This window comes from Mus caroli, unplaced genomic scaffold, assembly GCF_978045245.1.
Source record: "Mus caroli unplaced genomic scaffold, Mus_caroli_1 scaffold_7, whole genome shotgun sequence".
In the NCBI taxonomy this organism is placed as follows: Eukaryota; Metazoa; Chordata; class Mammalia; order Rodentia; family Muridae; genus Mus; species Mus caroli.
In genome coordinates, this window is record NW_028227262.1 from 84285332 (window position 1) to 84309866 (window position 24535).

The following is a 24535-nucleotide window of genomic DNA, read 5'->3' on the forward strand; positions in this document are numbered from 1 at the left end:
CTTCTGAGGTTTAACTCTTTTGGGTCTCTGCAAGTCTGTTCTCTGATCTTCTGTTCTTATAGGACCACCAGTTATACTGGATAGGGCACAATTCATTGACTTTATTTAACTTCAGTTACTTCTTTAATATATAATCACTTCCTGAGTTATTAGGGTTAGGGCTTCTTTATTATGGAGAACACTGGCTCAAATAAATGTTCCCCACCTTCAGTTATTGAATTGTCCTTTCAGCGCCAATTCATCTAGGAAACCTTGCTAATACTTCCACACACCCAGATTTCTCCATGTTCTTAGCATACCTCACATGAGCAGAAGGATACGTATTCACCTTTCAATAGACAGTAAATGACTTAGACTGAGGCTGATTACAGTATAAGTCATTGTTCATCATAAATGTATGTCACTTTATATGTGGTCAACATATTGTTGAGAGCCACCAAGGTCCCATAGATCTCCACTGCAAAGAACCCTAACTGCCACTCCTTCACAGAAGCCCACACTTGTGTCTAAGACAGGATTTCCTTCAAGTCCCTTTCTATCTTTAATGAACTTTGCTTTACTTTTGGCTCAGTATGAAGTTAATTTATCAAATTCACAAATGCGAGTTATAGCTGGGTGGGGTTCTCTACACAAAGCTTATCCGGTCACGTTCCCTTTGCTGGAGACAAATCTGTGTTTTCCCTTTCGGCTGTCTCCAAAATTTTTATGTGTCCTCGGGGTTATTGTCTACATTAGTCCTCTAACGGGAAGCATCGACATATTCACAGATGGCAATGTCGAAGTGGTGTGAAGTCACACAGTAAACAGCCCGCTAACAGAGATTCATGGATTTTAAATTATAATGACAGGAGCAGGAAAAGTTGGGAACCCAAAGATGCTGGTTGCTGGTGTTTATAATGGGTCCCATCCTTCCTATACTGTGTGAACTCAACAGAGTGATAACATTCTTTTAGGACTATCCCCTGTGCAATCTGGCAGTCCTGAGACTTAAATCCTGGGTTCTTAAAAGAATGACTCCTCTGTGCTGCCTGTGAAACTGCTTGTGTACACAAGGGCATCTCTGGTGGCAAAGAAAGACGCGCCCTAAGCTGTGGGAACACGTCAATTGGTGGCTGACTGTTGGGGTTAAGATGGATTCTCACTGTTGGCAGATGATGTGAGAGGCGCTGAAGGTGGCATGCAATGGCTCATTATTTACATTTTTCCAGAAGGGATGTCTTCATCTTTTGTGAGATTATGCAGACTCTGTATCCTAAAGGTAGCCAGTTTTCAGTAAACGATTTTATAGATGATGGTTACAATGGCTATTTTAGGCCTAAAATGGTCACCTTCACATCTGAATAAAACTGAATCTGATCATTTTGTATTCAGCTTGCTAGCTCTACAAACCTTTGTTTCATAATGGAAAAAAATTTGTAGCATGTGTATGAAAGGTTTCAAGGGACGACTCCATTTAAGCCTTCAGTTTGTTCTCCTTTTATTTTAATCAATGATAACACAGAAAAGCTTTGCTTGAAGTTTTTTTCTTTAAGCTTTTCTTTGAACAAGTCACTTTTCTCATTTATTTTTTACAATTTTATACTGCAATGAAGGTCAAAAAAGTTCTTAGATTTAAAGTAGGACATAGAATTCTGCATAAACCCTCCCAAAGGGCTTTTATTTATATATTTTTAAATTTTTTTTATGTAAGGAGTCTGAAAGGCAGAGTCAGCAGCACTGGCTTAGGACCTGGAGTGCCTGCCACCCTTTCTTCCCAGCACCAAACTGCCACAGGAAGGCACAGGGAGGCCCTGCATGGTTTGCTTACACACTCATTACCTCTCCCCACACCTCTACTCCTGCACAGTAAAGGTAAGTGACATGCAGGTTTTAAGAACCTTAGTCTACAAAGAAGACAGTGGAAGTGTTGGTAGAGGTGACTCAGTTTTAATTTTTTCTCAGGATTAGAAAAAAAAATGAAGAAGACCAATCTATGCTTTTATCCTAAATGCACATTGCATTCTCCTGGTATAAAAAGACAAAAATCTCAGAACAAATGATAGCTCTTTAAATCGAGTTTATTGAGTTAACATTAGACTTGCTTGTCCTGATAATTAGACTTATTTGTCATGAAGTGAGGGGGGCCTCACTTCATGAAGGACTGGTGATTGTCCTGTTTGGGCTGATATCTGCATGTGAACGGGCTTTAGAAGTTAGCAATATGTGAGCAGATTTTGTGTGTGTGTGTGTGTGTGTGTGTGTGTGTGTGTGTAGACATGCTCTCAAAGCTGAGACAGGTAGTAGGGCAGGAGTTACCCAGAGGCAATGTGAGGTCTGAAAGTAAGGCAGAGGTACAAGTCAGCTCTGAGGATCTCACAGTGCCTTGGAAATCAGTTATCAGGTGTGCTGGCTAGTTTTACATCAATTTGACACAAGCCAGGTCATTTGGAAAAAGGAGAATTTAAATTGAGAAAATTCCTCCCTCTATGTTGGCCTGTAAGAAGGCCTATTGTCACTCTGTGGGGCATTTTCTTGGTTGATGACAGATGCAAGGGAGTCCAACTCACTGAGGGAAGAGCAACTCCTGGACTGGTCATGAGTGCTATGAGAAAGCAGGCTGAACAAAACAAGGGCAACAAGCCAGTAAACAGTACTTCTCATGGCTTATGCATCAGCTCCTGCCTCTAGGTACCTGCCCTATTTGAGATCCTGCCCTGACTTCGGTCAGTGATGGCCTGCCATGCTGAATTGTAATCTGAAATAAACCCTTTACTTTTGACCATGCTATTTGATCACAACAGTAGGAAGGGAAACTAAGACAGCAGGGAGAAAGAGAGTAACTTGTCGGTTCTTTATATATATCTTTCTGCTCTTATTTTCATCATGTCTGATTCCATACTCGCTACTACTTACATTCAGAACATATGGTTTTGAAGATGGAGTAGACTCTGAGGACTACAACTGTATTGGTAGAAAGAAATATCAAAGAACAATACTAGAGAAATATAGAATTATGTGTAATCTGACCCCTCTCAGGGTCAGTCTTTCCTTTCTGGACTTTCTTTGCAGTAGCCTATATAAACATGACTTTACAACACATAGTCCCACTCCTCTAGTTTATGCTCACAGGGAATTACTGGATTTTTGATATGGTACAGATGGGAAACACTGGAGTTGAGCCTTGGAATATAGGACACATGATTTCCTTTTTCAAACATCAAAAAACTATCATTGTAATGTTTTCTTCTCCCACTATGAAAATTAGGAAAGTTTTAGTGACTATAACTGGTAACATTTTTACTTTCAAGGGACTATGATAAGCACACCAAATTACTGCAGTAGAGACAATGAATAAGCATGTGGTGACCTAGCACCAGTTAATGTCAATAGTCAAGACCAAGCACAATCATCACCCATAATGATATCTCACATTTAGATGAGGTTAAAAGAACGTTGGGGTCATTGGCCCACAATTGTCCTTACAAATAAAAGTATCTCTAAATGTTGTGAAATATATTACAGAGTAGAAGGGACAAAGGAAGCAATAAAAGAGGTAAATTGGAAAGAATAATAGGAAAGAGCAGGAAAGTTAACAAACACCTATTAAAGCAGTGCTTCTCAGTGTGACTATGGCAGCAGCAGCAACTGGAATTCTGGTAGAAATGAAAATTATGCACACTTCAGAATCAGAAATGCTAGGGCTGGAGGCCAAAAATGATTGTTTTGTCAGGTCCCCTAGGTGCTCTGACACTTGCTTAAAGTTGACAGGTGCTGTCTCAGGGTGAGGCACCAAACATCGCTGAGCTGGCCTTGAGATTTGTTGAAAAAATAATATAGCCACAGAATAATCACACAGTTCAGGAATGATCCTTCCTAGGAATGGAAGGTTCACAGGTTGCTGTGTTTACTCATTCTAAAGTCACTTTTTTTTGTCTTTCTCTTTCTTCTTTAATGTCAGAACCAAGGCATGGTTCTTTCAACATACTGTCTCCCAGTGGCTCTTTCCTACTTCGTACAACTATACCCCAACTCTATTTCTTTCATCCATCCTGCTGAACCTTCTATCTTGTACTTCTGATTTTTTTCACAGAGACATCTATATGCCACTACAAATTCAATGCACACAAACACATTTTCTCACTTCTCCTTATCGTGTCTCCTATGTTCCTATTCACAGTCCTCCAGGTGAGCATTAAGTATTCCCTCCTCCTCTTCTTTTCACACTTCAGACTTTGGAGGTTCAAATCTCAGCCCAGCTACTTATTAATTATAATTGAACCACCAGCAGAGCTGTTACTTAGTCAGATTTCCTGACTATAAAAATTGGATGTCAATAGCACCTACCCACAGGTGTTCTGAGGACAATGAGCACAAGGTTACAGTGAGTGATAGGTGCTCACGTATGAATTACGATTCATTCCTGTGTTCCTGTATTCTCCAATATGTCTCAGTTTTCCTTCAGATTCGTTGTACAGTTGACTATTCTATTCACCAGGTCATCTTAGACACTAGTGGGATTCTACCACAGATCGTTCAGGTTGGGATAAATATGGCCTCAGATGAACTCCCTACATGGAGGGACAGAAGCACAGTTATGACAAAAGGGCAGATTTCTTTTTCTTTTCTGTTTTATTGTATGGGAAGCACACAAAGCTTGTCACTTGTGTTGACGCTGTTAGTGCCACTTGGTCACAGAGCAGGTGGGCCCTACCTCTGCAAGGAAGGATGCTTAGAGAGGTGGAACAGAGCATACTAATTAGTATTGTTCTGTTCACTCATTAAAGCCTCCAGATTTCAGTTATTTGCTTGAAGTCTGAGTTCTGTCCCCAGCACCCACATAAGATGGCTCACAATTGCATATAACTTCTGCCCCAGCTGCTCAAACTACTGTGAAATAAATTAGGTAAGAGGGGATATTTGGAGTCTACCAATTAAAGTCATAATGAACTACGGTTCTTCTATGATGGAAGAATTAACATCTTGGTTGACTAGAGCTTTGAGCTACTTGTAGCAAAAGATGATGGGATAGAAGAAATGCTGAAGCATTATCCAAGTTTTCCATTTCTGATGGACATGTTTGTCTTTGCCCAGCTGCTATAAGAGAGTTTCAGTTTCTATCATCTGCTCTGTTCTTCTAATGGAGGTTTCTCAGTTTGACTGCTTAAGTTTCTAAAAACCATCTACGTTTGACTTAAATAGATGCCCAGCACTCTATTGTGAAGGAGATAACTACCCAAGCAGGCACACTGGCAGTTTGGATGGTTCTCACTCAAGTCCAGCACACATGCATGTGGTAGGATCTTGACATGTTAGTGTGGGTTCAAAGGCCAGCTCTGCCTCTCAGCTTTGTGACTTTGGAAAACTATAAACCTTTGAATATGTTTTCTCAAATGTAAAGTGAGGTTAATAACAGTGTTTAGAATCTTTTGTTGGGATTCCGTTACTTCATATAGAGAGTGGCCTAATTATACATAGCACCTCTGAATTTCCTGTTCTTTTGCTATATAGCAATTTGAAAAATCACAGCTGAAATTTATGCCTTGTGCTTGCTGTCCGACTCTAAGTGCCTTTCTGATCTGGCATTATCTTGTAGTGAGTAACAAGTAATAGAGGGAACAATTAGTGTCACATAAACAATCTCTCTACTTAGAAGACAGTCACTCTCTCTGAAGTCAAAATTTGTCTTGTCACTAGAGCAAAACAGTGCAGTCCTCTCCAACAGATATCATTAATGTTAAATATATTGTCAAACAAATATATTGCTAAACTATTTTCTGTCATGGAACATTCTAGTGTGAAGCTGGATGTACTGACTTTACAATCTCTTTCTTGTGTTCCATGACACACATCTCATATGCACTTTAACACCAGATGGAGAATTGTAAAGATGTTACCATTTCCTTCATAAAATTCAGATGAATATATCCCATGTATATATCTGCAAGTTAGTATTCTAATTTGGTCTTGAAGTACATTTTTTGTGCTTTAATGTCTCTAGAAATAAGTTAATTTCCACAACTTTCTGCTGTTCACTTCCTACCGTGTAGACTAGTCTGCTTAGCTAATGTTGGAATTTGTAGCACATAAACTCTACTTGGCACATACAATTTTGGAGAGGAAAAGAAGTTATAAACGGCAATACTCCCATCTTAATATGGAGAAATAGTCCATGTTTTAGACAAGAATTTTCTTGTAAGACCCACTTCTAGGAACTGGTTTTGTGTAATGCTTTTTGTAGCACAAGGAAAATGTGATGGAACAGTGTAGTGTAGTACATGTTTAAGGTCTAAATTCCCTCCTTTTTTATATAGATGATTTCGTAGCCTTACCTTTGTGAAAAGACATCACGGTAGGGGCTTCCATGCTGCAGTGCAATGCCATAACCCCGGTCAGCAACAGTGTTCCCAACAGTGTAGAAGGAACAGTCGGGGTCGTTAATAGCCACATATTCCAACACAGCTGCATCCCATACAAAAGCATAGTTTCCATATTTTACCTGTGAAATTATGGAGGAGAAACAAAATAGGACCTAAGGTTAAAAATTCATAGAATAATAAATATTACAGTAGTATATGCAAAAATTATAGGCTACATGTGTTTAAGCAAACTCATGTTTGTGTTTCTGTTAGTCTATAGCTCTTTCATGTGGTGGAGGTAGACTAGTATCCATGTTTTCAGGCAGTGTGGCTGATAATAAAAGCATCCCTGAATTATAGCTGTCATGTGGACTGCAAGAATGTTAAAGACATATTTCTGAGCTTGCACTGTGTCTTACCATATAGATGGTCATTTTCAAAAACTATGCTTCTAGAATTGTTGAGAGATGCTGATTTTGTTAGGCTACTTGTGGCCTCCCTTCCCCCAGCCTGGAACCTGCCTGCTCAAGGGTGGAGCTACCGGCTCATTTGTCCTGCCACGCCTACCTACTGCTGGAACCTGCCTTTGCTGCCTGGAGGCACACACGTGTTCGTCCTGCTACTGGACCCTGAGTTACTTGGCGGGAAGTTGGGTTCCCTCCCCCTTCCTTTATAACTGAGTGTCTGGAATTAGTAAAATTGAGCTTTGATCAGGATTTGTCTTAGCTCCATTCTTTTCTTCCGCCCCGTCTAGATTCCTCTCTTTTCAGCCTGAACTGCCATTCTCAGTTGAACCGTTCGTGTTGTGGACTGCGGGCAGACCGCAACAGTTGGCGCCCGAACAGGGACCTGAAGAATGGCAGAGGGATGCTAAGAGAAATGACTGCTGTGTGGAGCTCCACAAGAAAGAAAAGGATCTTCGTATCAGAGGAGCATCGGAGCAATGGACAGGTACACATGCTAGCGCTAGCCTAAAAAATTTCAGTTTTGTAAAGTGTTGCTGAGGATGCGGTAGGATACGAATCAAGTTTGAATCAGTGCTGACCCAACACTGTTTCTGCTTGGGGTCAGTAGTTCGTTAATCGGAACTAGATACGGAGACAGGCGGTGTGCCGCAGCTTTTTAGAAAACTGCTTAGGTGGAAGAAGGAAGGGTTCAAAGTCATGGATCAGGCGGTTGTTTTTAGTTTTCAGGAGTTGCTTAAGAAAAAAGGAGTAAGGCTTGAAGTACAATTAGTAAGAAATTTTTTAGATAAGATAGATAGCTGTTGTCCATGGTTCAAAGAAGAAGAAACGATAGATTGTGGAACCTGGGAAAAAGTTGGTGAGGCCCTGAAGCGAGTTAAAGTTTGAGATTAAGCTTCAGAGGCTGAGTCTCTTAAGATATTTCTAGTTTAGATAATGATTAATGTGGTTCCTATCCTAAATAGTAAAATTTAAGATAAGATATAAAGCAATGCCTCTTTATTAAAGCGTTAAAGCTTGCTTTAATAGGTATTCATAGGTATTAATTGATATCCAAACTTCGTAATATGATAGTAATGCTTCTAATATTGATTTTAACAGTGATAAATTGTTTTAAACATAGGTTTTGCTTTCCCAAAGTTGTAGATATTATCCTAACCTTGCACAAAAACTTAAAAATTATGGTTAAAACTGCCATTGTTCCATTTACTGCAGCTTGCAGTTTGATTGCAAATTTAAGATTAATGCTCAGATTAAAAAGTATTTTACCTTTGAGTCAATACAGGGCTCTGGGCAGTCCCAGAGCGGCTTGTGGCCTTTTCTTTTGTTTTGCAAACAATGCCTAAAAAAGTTTTTCCCTGTGTTCAAGAAAATTTCTTTTTAACAGTGTTACAGATCTATTCAGATGTTTAAAATAATGCTTAAATTCAAAGATTTTTGCTTCTAGTAAACTGGTAATCACTAGAAAATTTTGCCTCTACGTATGGCTAATATAGCTTTACATTATGTAAGAAAAATGTTTATTGTTTCTGCTTCTTTACAAGAAGCCAAAAGTTTTAATCTTTCAGTATATATTGCTTCCTAAGTGGAAAGTATTTTATTAACTAATGCTTCTCAAGGGAAGTTTACCTTAAATCCTTGCTTGTCATTTTTCCAGTTTAGACTAGCTTCTAGCCTTTTAACTTTATGGCAATAGTACATCAGAGACTGTATATTCAGACTTAGTAAAATTAGTCATTTAATAGAGTCACAATGATTTTTCACTCTTCTTCAGTGTGACCAGCCATTCTAACTCAATCTTAGACTGGTCTAATATTCAGTTCAATTATTAGAGATTCCTATATTCTAAATTACCTAGCAAAGTTAATTCAGAACATTTCCCCCAAGGTCACCAAAGGCTCATCTTGCCTTCACCTTATTTGTCCTAAACTTTTTGCAAACTGACATTAAAGGTCAGTCTGCAGCGGAACGCCACTGGCACCCAGTTACTTCTAATTTGAGATTAACTTTAGTTTTACAATTTGCATCTAAATAAAGTACCTTGACTTCTCCAAACAGAAAATTTACATTGCTACACTCTCATTGTTTAGAATTCTTCCTTTTCTCAAGCAGGTCAATCTACATTCTCCGGTTCTCCGCCCCTAAGAGCAAACAGGTGGTACTGCTAATCTCCCTCCCAAGGACATCCCAGCATGTGGCTTTTTAGTCTAAGATAAGATTTAGATTTACCAGGAGAGCTAGGGAAGTAGAAATTTCATATATATTTACAGAGATTAGTTCTTATTTTGTTAGAGATGGGCTTAGTCCCTTAGCTGGCCTCTGGCTTTTCACCCTTGCTGTTACTGCAAGGTGTCCTTAGTTCCTCAGGCTACTGGGAATAACAGAGATGAAGAGGAAAGACTTTCAGCTCCTATTTTAACCAAAATTAATGGTGTTAATACTGACATAATTCTTATCTTGGCCTTGCTAAATCTGAGGTTGACAAGTCTCATATAGAGACCGCGCATAAACTCAGAACTGCGCTACTGATTCATAATCATATGAATACAGTATGGATACCGCTTGGCGCAGGAGATTACTGCGGAGGGAAGGTCCAGCTTGACCGTTTCTGAGTTCCCTGTGCGACACACCTGATTTAAAAGAGGTTGGTATCTGACTCCAGCTAAAAACCAAAAATACTTAAGGCTCTGCCTCCCCTCCCCAAAAGATACCAAGAGCCACAGATGTGAGTTGTTATAATGCTCACGGGAGGAATCAGGTCAATGTCCACCCAAGTCAAGGTTAAAGGCCCACTCATCTATGGATGAAAAGAATCATTTGATCACCTCTGTTAAGCATTGCCTATTTAAACTTAATTAATAGGGGGGAGAGAGATTGGAGACCTTGCTGTCGTAAGGGCAAGCCCTTCACTGCCTCCCACCCAAATAAAAAAGCCAACTGGCCTTGTCCTAAAGAGCTGGTCTTAACCCCTTCTCACTGTTTCCCCTGCATTTCACCCAAAATTGCGGATAATTATCAGCTCAGTGTTATTCTAAAATTGTTTAGTTAAACTCAGCCAGGGTTCCAACGCCCTACTTAAAATGCAAACAGGTAGCTACCTATTCAGCACTAATTAGCATTATAAAGTCAGAGCCTACAGCCCAGAGATGCTATTCAGTCAGTGCTTTAAAGACAGTCTTAGCCAGATACAGTTTACCATTAGAAAAGTTAGGGAATCCCACGGAAACAGGTTTTTTCTTTAGCCCTAAAAAAACTCAGGCAGAACTATTGAACATAGATAATTTTTCTGCCTCAGGCCACCCCCTTTTTTATTTTTGTTTTGTTATCTAATGGGGGGAAATGTGGCCTCCCTTCCCCCAGCCTGGAACCTGCCTGCTCAAGGGTGGAGCTACCGGCTCATTCGTCCTGCCACGCCTACCTACTGCTGGAACCTGCCTTTGCTGCCTGGAGGCACACACGTGTTCGTCCTGCTACTGGACCCTGAGTTACTTGGCGGGAAGTTGGGTTTCCTCCCCCTTCCTTTATAACTGAGTGTCTGAATTAGTAAAATTGAGCTTTGATCAGGATTTGTCTTAGCTCCATTCTTTTCTTCCGCCCCGTCTAGATTCCTCTCTTTTCAGCCTGAACTGCCATTCTCAGTTGAACCGTTCGTGTTGTGGACTGCGGGCAGGCCGCAACAGCTACTAGGACTAAACTAGGACACATTTCTTTACACCCTCTATGGCTTCCTCATGACCTATGTTTTACATAAATGTTCCCAATTTACATTCAGGAGAGATTACTAACACTGCCCTATCCATAAATCTCCACTCTGTCTTCTTTGTCCAACTGAGTTTATTGCTTTCCAAGTACTATTATGGATCTCTTACAGTTAGTGCCTAAATAAGTCTTTATTGAGTGTTTTGTTAGCATGCATTAGAAAATTTTATTTTGTGCCGTATCTTCCCTTCCAAAGAAGCCCCTTTCCTTGATGGTCATTAAAACGAGGAAAACTATTCTACCATCTTCTGTATCAACATTCAGGAGCACAAATTCATAGTGGGTCTTCTAGAATATAGTTTAGTGATTTTTTTCATTCAACAATAATTCATATGGGAGCCTGTCATTATGGTTTGGATTTGTCCTATCTCCCCAACTCCACAAAGGTCATGTGTGGAATGTAAGGCTGCAGATGGTGGTACAGTTTAGAGGTGGATGGATCATGTGAATATGGACTTCACCAGTGGATTACTTCATTGACAGAATCAAAGCTGCATAGACTCTTGGGAGTTGGGGAATAATTCTTGGCAGTAGGCTGACTGATTTGTAAGACATTTCTTGTCCTTGGGCCCTTCCTTTCTGTCCCTGCTTCTTGCCACCTGTAAGGAACAGACCTCCCCTCTGTTCTGCATACCCTTCCCTCATGATGCTCTCTGCCTTCCCATATACAGGCCAGATGCAACAATGCCAAGCAGCCATGGTCTGCAACCCATGAAAAACTATGATCCTCCTACTCTGAAGATTTTTTTTTCTCAGATATAATGTCACAGTAGTAAAAAACACCAATGCACACTTTATTATGAAGGGGATGGAGAGCAGGGCTGCTTTTCAAGAGAAGTGGTCCTCAACCTTACTAATGTCGAGACCATTTAATACAATTCCTCATGCTGTAGTGACACCAATCATAAAATTATTTTTACTTGTATTTGATAACTGAAAGTTTGCTACTGTTGTGAATCATAATGTAAATGGCTGTATTTTCTTGTGGACTTGAGTGACCCCTGTGAAAAGGTCATTTGGACCCGCCTCCCACTCCTCCCACCCCACCCCACCCCCGACCCCGCAAAGGATTGTAACTCACAAGTTGAGAACCACCATTATAGAGGCATTGGTTTGATTCCTAGCATGGACATGTTATCTTATGACCTTCTGTAAATCCAATCCAAGGGGATCTGACACTCAGGGACTCTGTGGGCACTATGCATTCACATGGCACACAGCCATGCATGTGGGCAAAATACTCATATTCACAAGATAAATTTAAAAATTTAAAAAGGAATAAAAGAAGCAATTGCAAAAAATATCTCAATAGTTTGTCTAGAAAACTATTAAAGGTAAAGATAAAATTTAATGGCTTCATAGAATAAATAACTAGCCCTTAAGTTAGTTTATTTATATTAAAAGAAGAATGTACTATTATTAAAAGGAAAAGAGGGCACTGACTAAACTGTTCAATGACTAAACTGCTTACTATGCAAGCAAAAGGATCAAAGAATCAGATCCCCAGATCCCAGGAGGAAAATCCCCAAGACCAACTTCAGATCTCAGAATGTCACACACATGCACATGTATCCACATGTGCATCCCCATACATATCTACGTGAAAAGTGAACATGCATATCTACGTGAAAAGGGAGAAAGTGGAAAAGGGATGCTGGTTCAGTGTTAATTAAGTACTGGAAAACTGTATCTTACAAAGGAGAGGGACTTAATAAAAATTGAAGTGGGGTCAAAGAGATAGTTCAGGGGGTAAAAATGCTTCCAGCTGTTCCAGAGAACCCAAGCTCATGTGGCTTGCAACCATGTAACTGGATGTACATATGCACACACATACACACACACACACACACACACACACAAGAAACCTTCAAAGGTCTCATGATCTTTAAACTATGCACGTTATGATAATGACTGGCCTGACAGGATATGCCTATTTGTGCATAGTGACATGGATGTTTTGGGAGTAACCAATAACTTCCTGATTGGATCTATTGCCTGCTCCATGAGATGAAATTCATTTCCAGCACAGGGCTAAGACCCTGTGGTCTTTGGCCTTGGGGGAGAACTTAATACTATATAAATGTAATTTTACAAAGACATTTAATGAATTATTGCTATACCCACAGATCCGTCTGTCTCTCACCCTTCATCAGAGAAGCCTTTTCTTGAAGTAGCTTTGAGACAAACCCACCTTCCCTCATTGGTTAATGTACAGAGAAAAAAAGACTGTCAAATGCTCAGCTCTGACTGGACACAGCCATTTTCCCAGCTCTCAGGAAACTTCGTGGAAGAAGGGGGAAAACAACATAACAGCTCGAGACAGGAGGGCACCTTCCAGAAAACAGTCTTTTCTGGACACATAGGAGAGCTGAACAGACAAACTCACAGCAATTACGATGGCATGCACAAGATTTGCAAAAGCTCATGCCAGACAATGTCTTCGCATGGAGGGGGCACAGAATCCCACCACTAGCTGAAGCTCTTTTGGCATTTGATAGCTTCTGGAAGAAGAAAAGACATCTTTCTTCAATGATATGAACCCTGGTAGGTAGCAATGGTCCAGGGTATGCCCCATTCCTAAGATTAGTTGGGTACCAAAAACTGGACCTGATTGGGGAAAATGAAGAAAACTAAAAGTTAGGTGTGTAGCAGAATTTTCCCTGTCCAATCAATTTAAATATTAGTACAAGAAGCCTGTGTGATTGGATAGGGAAAAGGGAGGCAGAACTAAGAGTTTCAGAGACTGAGACAGAGGGAGGAAAGGAGGAGGGAGGAAGGAAGATGGAGGTAGAGGAAGATGATCCAGATTCCACACGGCTTTAAAAAGCCACAGGTAGCTATGCATATCATATAAAGGATGGATAATTACAGAACAATTTATCTTATCTAGGTGGGCAATTTACATCAGTATCTCTGAGTAAATTCTGTGGACGTTTTGTGAGGTGAGAATTTACGGATTTAAATCTGACTTATAAATTACATGCCTCTAGAGTTTTGATTTTACCAGGCTACTGGGATTTGGGACTGCCGACCACAGAGGGTGGACAGCTGGGAATGTGAACAGAATATGCGTCAAAAGAACCGCGAGATGAGTGGTCTCTGCTTGGTGCTAGTCATTGAGGCAGTGGGGTCGCTGGGCTTGAGAGTAGCCAGTGATAGTGTGGGAAGCTGCCACTTTTTATAATATTTCCTGCAACAGGGTAGGTAGTGAGGATATAGGAAAAGTCATTGGATCATGAATATGATACGTACATTGTATGAAATTCTCCCTTAATAAAGATATGGGGAGGATCTCAGAGGAGTTTGAGGAAAGGAAACGGTTACAAGAATATATTGCATGTAAAAAACCATTTTCAATGAAATACAAATTTAAAAGAATACTATTTAAAAACAAGTCCTGTGTGGTTGGTGGACACTGATATCTTCTGATGCTTAGGACAGAGGCCTTCAAGCAGTTCCAGAGGAACAATTCGAGGGTGATAACCCTCAGAGAGAGTTAGATTGCTAGATTCCTACAGTATAGCCACAGAATTGATTTAGGTTCAGCTTAAGGACTTTCCATTGAGAAGTGTGCTGGCAGTCTTCGTGCATCTTGTAAGAATCTAAAGCTGAATTTTTGAGGGTGATGTAAGTCTTGAATCCCTTTCCTTAATCTGTTTATAGGTGGATCATTGAGACAAGTTACATAATGGGTGTAGCATATTGCACTGTAATATACACTGCTTCTGTTGAAACATACAGGAAATTCATTTTCCTGGAGAGGAACTAGGGCAGTCTGCTCAAATATTCTGGTAACTGAAATAGTTGTACAAAAATTCAAATATTTAAGTTCCATATCTATGTACCTAGCTGATTAAACACAGATAGTCTATGGAGACCACGTCTTGTTCACGCACAGTCTACTGAGCTAATCATTGTTTTTGCAAGTTTCTTCCTGTCAGATGAGGAAATGTAAACTTTCAATATTATTTTCTCAAATATTTGCATTTCTGGCCCAGTAAAGAGAAAAATGAAAAAATATTTGAAAACTTATGCTCCTCAGTGCTTAATGGAAGATGACACATTCTTTCCCTCTGTGGACTGTCCTTGTTCCTGTGCTCTGATTTAAATGCTCCCATCAGAAAGTGATGAAGAAAGCACTCAGTAGTTTATTAACTAACCCTCCATGGTCAGGATGGAAGCACGTACTATAAGCAATTACACTTACCATCTACCATTCTACCAAACTTTGATATGAATTGAAAGATCAATACCCATTCTTATATGCAGCTTTAGTTTACTATATTTTATAGGCTCACTTCAAAACCTAAATCCACAGAAAATAGCAATCATAATCTTATATTAAGAAAATTCACTGGGAACAATTTTGGAAAGATTACATTTAAGCAAAAACAGCAAGATAAAAATATTTTCTTATTAGGTATTTTCTTATTAGGTATTTTCTTATTTTACATTTCAAATGCTATCCCAAAAGTCCCCCATACCCTCCCCCCACACACACTCCCCTACCCACCCACTCCCACTTCTTGGCCCTGGTGTTCCCCAATACCTAATAAAAAATGAAAAAAATGTTTTCTTATAGACTGCATCTAGTATTTATTTTTTTATGAGGATAAATAGCACAGAAGACATCTTTAGATTCATAAAATGCTCTTTCCTATGAATTTCTTTGATATTTCCAACACTTTGAGCCAGCCGAATCTAAAGCAGCTAAGTCACAGATGTAGTGATCCAGCTTCCGGCAAGCTATACTGATGGAGACCAGTGGCTCATCGGAACCCAGGCTCAATTCCATCTGCTACAGCCATTTCAGAATATTACAGACACACTTTCATGGAGACACTGTCCACAGGAAAGCAGATGCAGGTGAGGTACAGCAGTCTTCACCTTTAAGGCATGGAGCATCGACTTTGAGAAATAACATTTATGTAAATAATATATTGTGACACAAGATGTGAAATGCTGCTTCTTTGATGTTCTATAATCACACTACGAAGATAAAAGCAATGAGGTTCTAAAAGAAAAAGTCGGTGTTTGTTAAACTGTGGGAAAGATGGCTGTTTACTTTTTGTGATTGGAAAACCCTATGGGACCATTACTCTCTATGCTTTTCTGATTCTCACAATTGAGATGAGGAAATGTTTAGCAATTAAAATAAGCCTCAGAATGGAAAACTTTAAAACTAAAATATCTGAGTATAATGTCAGCAAAATAAATTCTAACTTGTATACCAAACTTCAATATAGTTTTAACTAATGGTCAATAGTGGATGCAGTCATGAAGTACTTGTGAGTTACAGGCACAGAGATATGATTAATCCAGACTAATGTTATAGTGGTCCTTGTAATTCATTGCCCATATAAGTCCTCAAGATGAGAAGGCTTTAATATTTATTACACATGGACCTAGGGGCTGCCCTTTTCCACTACTGGCCAATAGGTAATTTAGCAGCATTCATCATTTCTGAACTTATAAAGCACAGTAAATCATGTTCAGGTCCACATTTAAGGGTTTAACACACACACACACACACACACAGAGACACACACACATACACACGCACACACATACACACACAGAGGCACACACACACACACACAGAGGCACACACGCACGCACGTATACACAGGTTTGGTTTTGTTTACTGCTGCTTCAACTATTAGCCTACCATATTTTTGCGTACTTTATTTTGAAATTTCAAGTTTACTTTGATATAGTCATCATATGGTATAACTTTCATAAACAAGATGTGAGAATGTTTAAAATAAGTCAACACTAACTTTTTAAGGGTGTCTTTTGCAAACATGTATTAAATTCACAAATGTAATAGATTCAGAAATGACTGTTGGTAAAATGTTTATGACTTAAACTTTGAGGTAAAGGACAACAGAATGTCCTTCTATCTGATAGAAAAACATTGAAAATGACAGAGCATAAAAGAATTACATTAAAACAAAAATATTCTTTTCTATACTTGTTTAATTATGTTTGTGAAAAAAGTCATGGGAAGCCCGGCAAAGAATGAGCTGATACCCTTGAATTGTTCAATGTTATATGTAGATCGGGACAAAACCTCAGTGAACAGTCAGCACTTTCAAAAATATTAAATAACAGTGTTTTGTAAAGTTAGGAGTATATTAGTTTCTTTACTAATATGCAACTGTTCTTTTATACTGTAACTTGTTTGAAAACCAGTTGAAATTACTTTCCTGCTTTATAACCATATTGGACCTACATTGTCAGTGAAGTGACGCAGAGTGCTTATAGAGACAGGCATCTTCAACATGTTTAACACACATGAGTTTAAGGAGACCAAGGCTGTGACTGGTGTTCTGGAGAGAGCCTGTGACAGCGCTATGGAGAGCTGGGGACAAATCTTTCCAAGATTAAGCCCCGGTCTTCCTATTGGGTGAAGTATACACTGTTTTGACACTCAAGCTTTATTTTCACAAAGAGCATGCACGTTTAGTTGGATGTTATCAATCTCAAGGAAACTAGGCTTGGAAGAGACATAAGTCACAGGGGATTTCATGTTGGATGACAAGAGAGAGGTTTTGATCTACAATGCTGTCCTTCTTGCAAGAGAACCTAGAACAGTGGTGGGACAAAGTTTGTGGGATAATCAAGCAATCTGGTTTGTTTTAAGGTCAAGGACACAAGACATATCCCATACCTGACACTGCTTGTGTGACCTAAGAACCTGAGACTAGATAGCTCATGGAACTGTTGGAAAAACAAATACTACTGTTCTAAAATAAAAATAAAAACAAAATAAAAACAACACCCCTAAACAAACAAACAAACAAACAAACAAACAAACAAGCAAGCAAGCAAGCAAAAAGCTGTGGCAATAAGATTACTCCTAAGGCCATTCTACTAAACTCATAGATAGGTGCCTTGCTGAGCTATCAAAAGAGAAGCTTTTTCTTGCTGCAGTTGTGAACTAATACAGAGATACAGTCAGGCATAATGCAAAGAAAGAGACTTTGAAACATTCACAGTGAAAGGGATGTCTCCACCATATCTGTACCTTCAGGGCCTAAGAAAGAGGGGGCAGAAAAAGTGTAACAGCCAGGGCAGTGAAGGACAAGAAGAAAAGATATACAAGAATCAGAGGTGACTTTTGTAATAGTGGCACTCTGGAAATTACTCACTAACTTACTTCTCTTATAATGTATTAATCTATTCATGAAGTCTGAACCTTCACCACCTGATGATTGTTTTATAAATGCATAAACTATCAAAGGCCAGTAAGTTTTGTGGAGACACTCAAGACATCAGACTAGCAAACACTAGTCATCTGATCTAGTTAATATAATCGCAATTCTGGTTAGGCTTTTTGACCAAAGCAAAGAAGCCAGAAGGGATGAAAGCAATTGATCTGTCTTTTAGATAGGTTAAATTTACTCTGTGAAGGACCTGTAAATGCATGGTCATTTAACTACTTTGAAATGTCTTCATTTTTTTTTTTCTGTTTATGATACTTGTCTTAAACTTTTATTGTTGTATGTGAATCCTTTTAGTGATATTTCAGTTTTTCTGAGAAGTAAATGCTTTAATGATTTTGTTTTAGTTTTGCAAGATATATTCAATTTACTTCTGTATGTGTAAAATTGTCTGTATGAGTGCATGTGCACATGTATATGTCTCCAGGGCTCCTTTAGAAATGATGAAAAATTGGTATACAAACCACTGTTATGAGCAGGCCCCATGTTCCTCAATAAAAGTCCAAGTCAAAATGAACTCAGTGGTATTTTTGGAGGTATTTTTATCTCATAATATTTCATCTGGGCTTGTTTCTTCTCCTTCTCCTTTTTTTCTTCCTCCTCCTTCTCTTCCTCCTCTGCATTTTCTCCTCTCTTCTTTGCCTCTTCTTTTACCCCTGTTCTTCCTTTTCCTCTTTCTCTCACCCCTCTCCCCAGCTGGTCTTTTGCTTTTATATTTTATGGTTTCTGATCTTGTGATTTTAGGGGATTTTTGTGTGTGCCAATGTATGTCTCTGATGGTGATTTTTCCTTGGTCCTTTGCTTTTCTGTCCCTACATTTGATTTGTTTTATCTTATTTTAATCTTTTCCTCTCTTCTTCTAGATACCTGTTAGTTTTCTAATGAGAGAGAACAAGAAAGAATGCACATTTGGTGGGTAGGGAGGTGGGGAGGATCTGGGCAGATTTGAAGATGGGAAACCGTAATTTGATTATGTTTAATAGATACTACTCTCAACTTTGTCAGAAATCTGGTAAACATATCATTAAATGTTTAATCTTATGACAGAGGCTCCCTAAGCCCGACAGTTACCCCATAAGGTCTCTGAGAAGATATATGCACAGCGACAACTGACCACTGAGAAACAGCACCATTGCCTCACCCACTGCCAGGGCTTGGTATACACTGTGTACAGAACCCTGAAAGTCAAATGTCTCATATTGCCTAAGTCAAGGTGGGTCATTTCTCATTTCACACATATCTATCCCTCAGAGAAAAAGCTCTTTGTCTTTTGGGCTTGAAAGCCTGACTGACTCTACCCAAGTTTCCATGAAGACCACGGGGACCTAAGAACTGTTTAGATAGTGGACCATGGATGAAACTCTGTCATTTAAATTTGGTATATGACTCCTAGATTATTATTCTACTGAACGTGTTCATTCTGATCTGTCCACAAATGGTTCACAGACCCTGGACAGCAAGGAAGCAGCCAACTCTTTCAAGACTGGACCAACATCCCATACCCAGTTTTCTAAGTTTCCTAGAGACACATCACCTCAAAGTCAGCAGGAAGTAGCTAAAAATCATGATGACCCTATTCCTGTACCACCATTACCCCTTTTAATTTTTTCCTTTCTAAAAAAAATATTTATTTTTTTATTATTTATTTTCTTCATTTACATTTCCAATGCTATTCCAAAAGTCCCCCATACCCTCCTCCCACTCCCCTACCCACCCACTCCCACTTCTTGGTCCTGGTGTTCTCTTGTACTGAGGCATATAAAGTTTGCAAGACCAATGGGCCTCTCTTCCCAATGATGGCCGACTAGGCTCTCTTCTGATACATATGCAGCTAGAGTCAAGAGCTCTGAGGTACTGGTTAGTTCATATTGTTGTTCCACCTATAGGGTTGCAGACCCCTTTAGCTCCTTGGGTACTTTCTCTAGTTCCTCCATTGGGGGCCCTGTGTTCCATCCAATAGCTGACTGTGAGCATCCACTTCTGTGTTTGCTAGATCCCCACATAGTCTCACAAGAGACAGCTATATCAGGGTCCTTTCAGCAAAATCTTGCTAGTGTATGCATAGCAGCCTCATTTATAATAGCCAGAAGCTGGAAACAACCCAGATGCCCCTCAACAGAGGAATGGATATAGAAAATGTGGTACATTTACACAATGGAGTACTACTCAGCTATTAAAAAGATTGAATTTATGAAATTCCTAGGCAAATGGTTGGACCTGGAGGGCATCATCCTGAGTGAGGTAACCCAATCACAAAAGAACTCACATGATGTGTACTCACTGATAAGTGGATATTAGCCCAGAAATGTAGAAAACACAAGATACAAGATACAATTTGCAAAACACAAGAAACTCAAGAACAACGAAGACCAAAGTGTGGACACTTTGCCCCTTCTTAGAATTGGGAACAAAACAACCATGGAAGGAGTTACAGAGAGAAAGTTTGGAGCTGAGACGAAAGGATGGACCATCTAGAGACTGCCATATCCGGGGATCCATCCCATAATCAGCCTCCAAACGCTGACACCATTGCATACAATTTTTTCCTTTTTAATTAAACCAAAATGGGGGAATGTTGGCATTTTGTCTAAGCTCCACCCCACAGTTACCTGGCAAAAGTCAGGTATGCATGACTCACTATAATAGGGGCTGCCCCTCCTCTCTCTCTCTTGCTTTCTTGCCCCTGCTCTGTCCCCTAGCTCCTGTTCCCCCCTCTCTCTCCACCCCACCCCCCATGCTCATGTCCAGCCCCCCCCCCCCGTCACTCTCTCTAGTTTTCTCTGTCTCTACTCCCTCAACTCCCTTCCCCATGCCCTGAATAAACTCTATTCTATACTATAGCGTTGTGTGGCTGGTCCCTCAAGGGGAAGGGATGCCTCAGCATAGAGGCACCCTCTTCCTCCACACCTGACTTCACATCCATGAAACATATTGTTTCTGTCTTTATTTTTATAAAACACAACATATATAATCTTAAAACAGAGTTTGTCTCATGAGATCATAAGATACTGGATTGTTTCATTTCTACTTAATATTATGCCTGGGTATTTAGAATAAAACATAAAAATAGCATGGCTTGATATACCTGGAATGCTAATTTGACGTCAATTCTTTTCTATAATCTATTTCCATATGAATTATGAATAAAACTGTGTATAATTTAAAAAAATACAGGAAGAAGTCACAAATGTGGAGAGCAAGCAAGAGAAAGGTTACTGAAACAAAGATGTAAACTTATATGACTGGGTGTGGGATAGAATGGAAATACCACTGTTACTTGCCATCGAATGTATTTAGTATTCATCTAACTCATTTCTTCCTTCAAAAATTTACATTTATGAGTCTTAAAAATGCCTATAAAACAGGTTGGTGGCTCATGCCTTTAATCCAAAGACAGACAGATCTCTGGGAACTCAATGCCTGTCTGGTCTACATAGTAAATTCCATGACAGCTAGAGCAATATAGTGAGGCCCTGTCTAGAAACAAATAAGCAAACAAAAATGCTCACATCAAATTCAGAAATATAAAAGATTGAGAATAGCTATTTTATCAGCAGACATAAAAAGCATACTAAAATATTATTATATTTTATATTGTACAATGATATATAGTTATATCATCACAATGTTTTCATATGTACATTATTTATGTAACTATAAATTATCACTTATAATTAAAAATATAAATATGTTTTAAGCTACACATTATTACTATTGTAATTAATTGAAGATGTTCAATACTCTTATTATTGTTTTGCTTAAATACTAACATTTTCAGCAAAGATAAATAATACAGAATAATATATCATTTCAAATGCATATTTTCATGTTTTATGTTAAAGTCATGGCACATACGTAAAATATTATATGTTGTTGGGATGGGTTTTTGTCTGAAGAAGCTGTGTTCTGAATTGTTTTCCTAAAAGTTTAGCTAATATGTTAATAGTGGTTATTGGCATAGTTGACAGGAATTAAAATATTTTGTTTTATTGTTTTTTTTTTTTTATTGTTGGGGTTTGAATCCTGAGTCTCATACATGTCTGGCAAGTACAGTATTACTGAGCTACACTCCTATCCCAGAGCCTCATGGATGTTATGCAAGCACAGCACTACTGAGTTTGAACTACACCCCTGGCTCCTGAACTCATTTATTTTAATACTTAAAACAGTACTTTTACAATAAGATTAAACAGTTCAAATAAATGTAAAATCCTTATTGAAAGAAAAACTAAAAGAGTATATATAGTGTATGTATAAAATGAATTTTGTACCGTGAAATCCAGAAATGATACACACAGTTACATTATTTACATAGAATTGGTTTAAACAGATTTCTGTGATAATAGATTTCAAAGTTAACAATTGATAGATAAATTTTAGAACAGAATTAGAATGCAGTAGACCAACAATGAGTATTGTAAGTAGATAAGAATAGTAGATGCGAAAGGAAGATAGCCAAAGCATCCAAAGAAGCAATTCAAAATAGAATAGAGGCACATGCCCTGCAAGCACTGAAAAAATGCTCAAACACAACAGTAGTTATACCAGTAGCAGATGAAATGGCAGTGGGCCACTGTTTTAGATCTATTGGTCTGACATTTAGCATTTATTGCTAGAGGGGATGCATGGAAGAGTGCATTTTCTCACATTGCTGGTGGAATATACTTCTTTTCCCCCCATAAAGCTACATCTACATCAATGCAAATTAAAAAAATATACAAATGGTGATTTGGTCAACTGATTCTATTCCTAAGGTTGCATTCCAGGGGTAGGGAGGCTGGCAGTGGGATTAGATTAATGCAGAGGGTACTCAGTGTGTCACTGTTTACTGTGGCACTAAATTGGACACAGTGGTAATGATCTTTGCTCAAGGGATGATAATGCACCATGAAACATGATGGGACTTTTAGAAGAATCTTTTCATGCTATGGGAGCCACAAAATGGTCTCTATTATGTATTTACAGAATAAGAAAAGGCAAGACATAGAAATTATTCAAAATATAATCCTACTTTTAAAAGCAACAGTAACCCAAAATTGTATAAAGATGTGAGTGTTATTAGAAAGCTTAGGTTAAAAATATGGACTAATAAAAATATGGACTAATAAAATATATCCTATTGATCACCTTTTAATGTAGAAAGTGAGGCTGGAGGTCAAGAAGGGGAAAATGGGAAAAAGCTAAGCAGAGCAGTAAGAGTATTATGGGCTAAATGCTATGTGTGGTTACATCTATGCATATAAGAACATTGGATATGGATGCAAACACATGACTATAGACAACTGACTAACAATTGTTGAATGATAATCTATGTTAGTAAAAAATCACATTTTTAGGGATGTCTTATAAAATTAACTCAATATCATTTTGTTGCATTCTTTAAATTTTGCTGTGAGTGTTAACACCTGCTTCAGCCTCTAGAGTGCTCAGGTTGCACATAAGCCCCTCTGCCTATCTTGAAAGTATGATATGGAAATACTACTTTGGAATTATAGCATAAAATAAATTACATACCTTAACTTCATGAGAATAATTTGATTTTACTTTTAATTGGATTCACTTTCTTCTTTAATATCACTTATTCTTATTTTTCATTTAATTCCTTAAGTGTCTGATTTTCTTTTCTTTTTTTCTCTTGAATATTTGTTTTCCTCCTTGAAGAGAATGCTTTCCTGCTCAGTTTTCTTTGATTCAATCCTGGTTATTATCTTTATGGCATACAGTAAATTTCTTCTCAACCCAAGCGTGATGTTTCCCTGGAGATCTTTTCTTGGCCCGAGGCTATGTTCATGTCCCTCTGCATGACTTTGTGGCATTGCTATGCTTTCTACTTATGTCATACTGTCACTATATCACAGCGCCTTCTTTGCTTTGTTGAGCATCATGTAACTGCAACCTACTGGTGTGCCTAGACTGCTTCCTTTTCACCTCCTTCCATCACTTCGCCAGTGTCTAGCCCTCAAACAGGATGAATGACTACTGTTGAATCAATTCCTTGAATTCTGCTAATTCAACAGTCTGAGTCTGTCAGTCTTCAAATATTGGAAATTACTAAGTGCTAATAGAATATTATGCTAGATCATTGGGCAAACATGTGATGGGTTACTACTATCTGTGAAATAGCACAAATTCAGAAGATTGATTTAATGTAGGTGTAGGCTAGATAGCACAGCTCAGTAGTACACTTTGAAATGATGACATTGTTCTGTTTCTGTTGTCCAATATGGTAACCACTAGCCACCCTCAAGGTTCCTTAGCATTTGATTGAAGAGTAATGTGACTAAGGAAACATTATTAATTCCTTTTTAAAAAATTAATTAATTTTTTGTCTTTTGAGACAGGGTTTCTCTGTATAGCCCTGGCTGTCCTGGAACTTGAGGCTGGCCTCAAACTCAGAAATCTGCCTGCCTCTGCCTCCCGAGTGCTGGGATTAAAGGTGTGTGCCACCATGCCCGGCCCTATTAATTCTATTTCTGATGGTTAGTGTGAATTGTTGTCTTGACAGAATCTAGAATCTGGGAGCTAGACCTCTGGATTTGTTTTGGGTGAAGAGGTTATCTTGATTGGGTTGAAAGATCTGGGAAAACCCACCTATTGTGTGTGGTATTATTCCCTCCTGATATTGTGAAATATATGAGAATAAAAAAGGAGGTGGGCAGGATCATGACTTCCTTTGTGTTCTACTTTTTTTTGGTTTTTCAAGACTGGGTTTCTTTGTGTAGCCCTGGCTGTCCTGGAACTCACTCTGTAG

General features: G+C 38.8%; 1 protein-coding gene across 5 annotated transcripts in view; it reads right to left on the bottom strand.

The window, feature by feature from the left end:
* Positions 1–24535, bottom strand: part of Grid2 (glutamate ionotropic receptor delta type subunit 2) — a 1534794-nt gene that overhangs the window by 163135 nt on the left and 1347124 nt on the right. For all 5 annotated transcript variants that reach the window (XM_029478539.2, XM_021164478.3, XM_029478538.1 and 2 more), the window contains one exon: positions 6309–6475. In XM_029478539.2, the coding sequence (XP_029334399.1) occupies positions 6309–6475 (167 nt within the window). The remainder of the gene's footprint in view (positions 1–6308; positions 6476–24535) is intronic.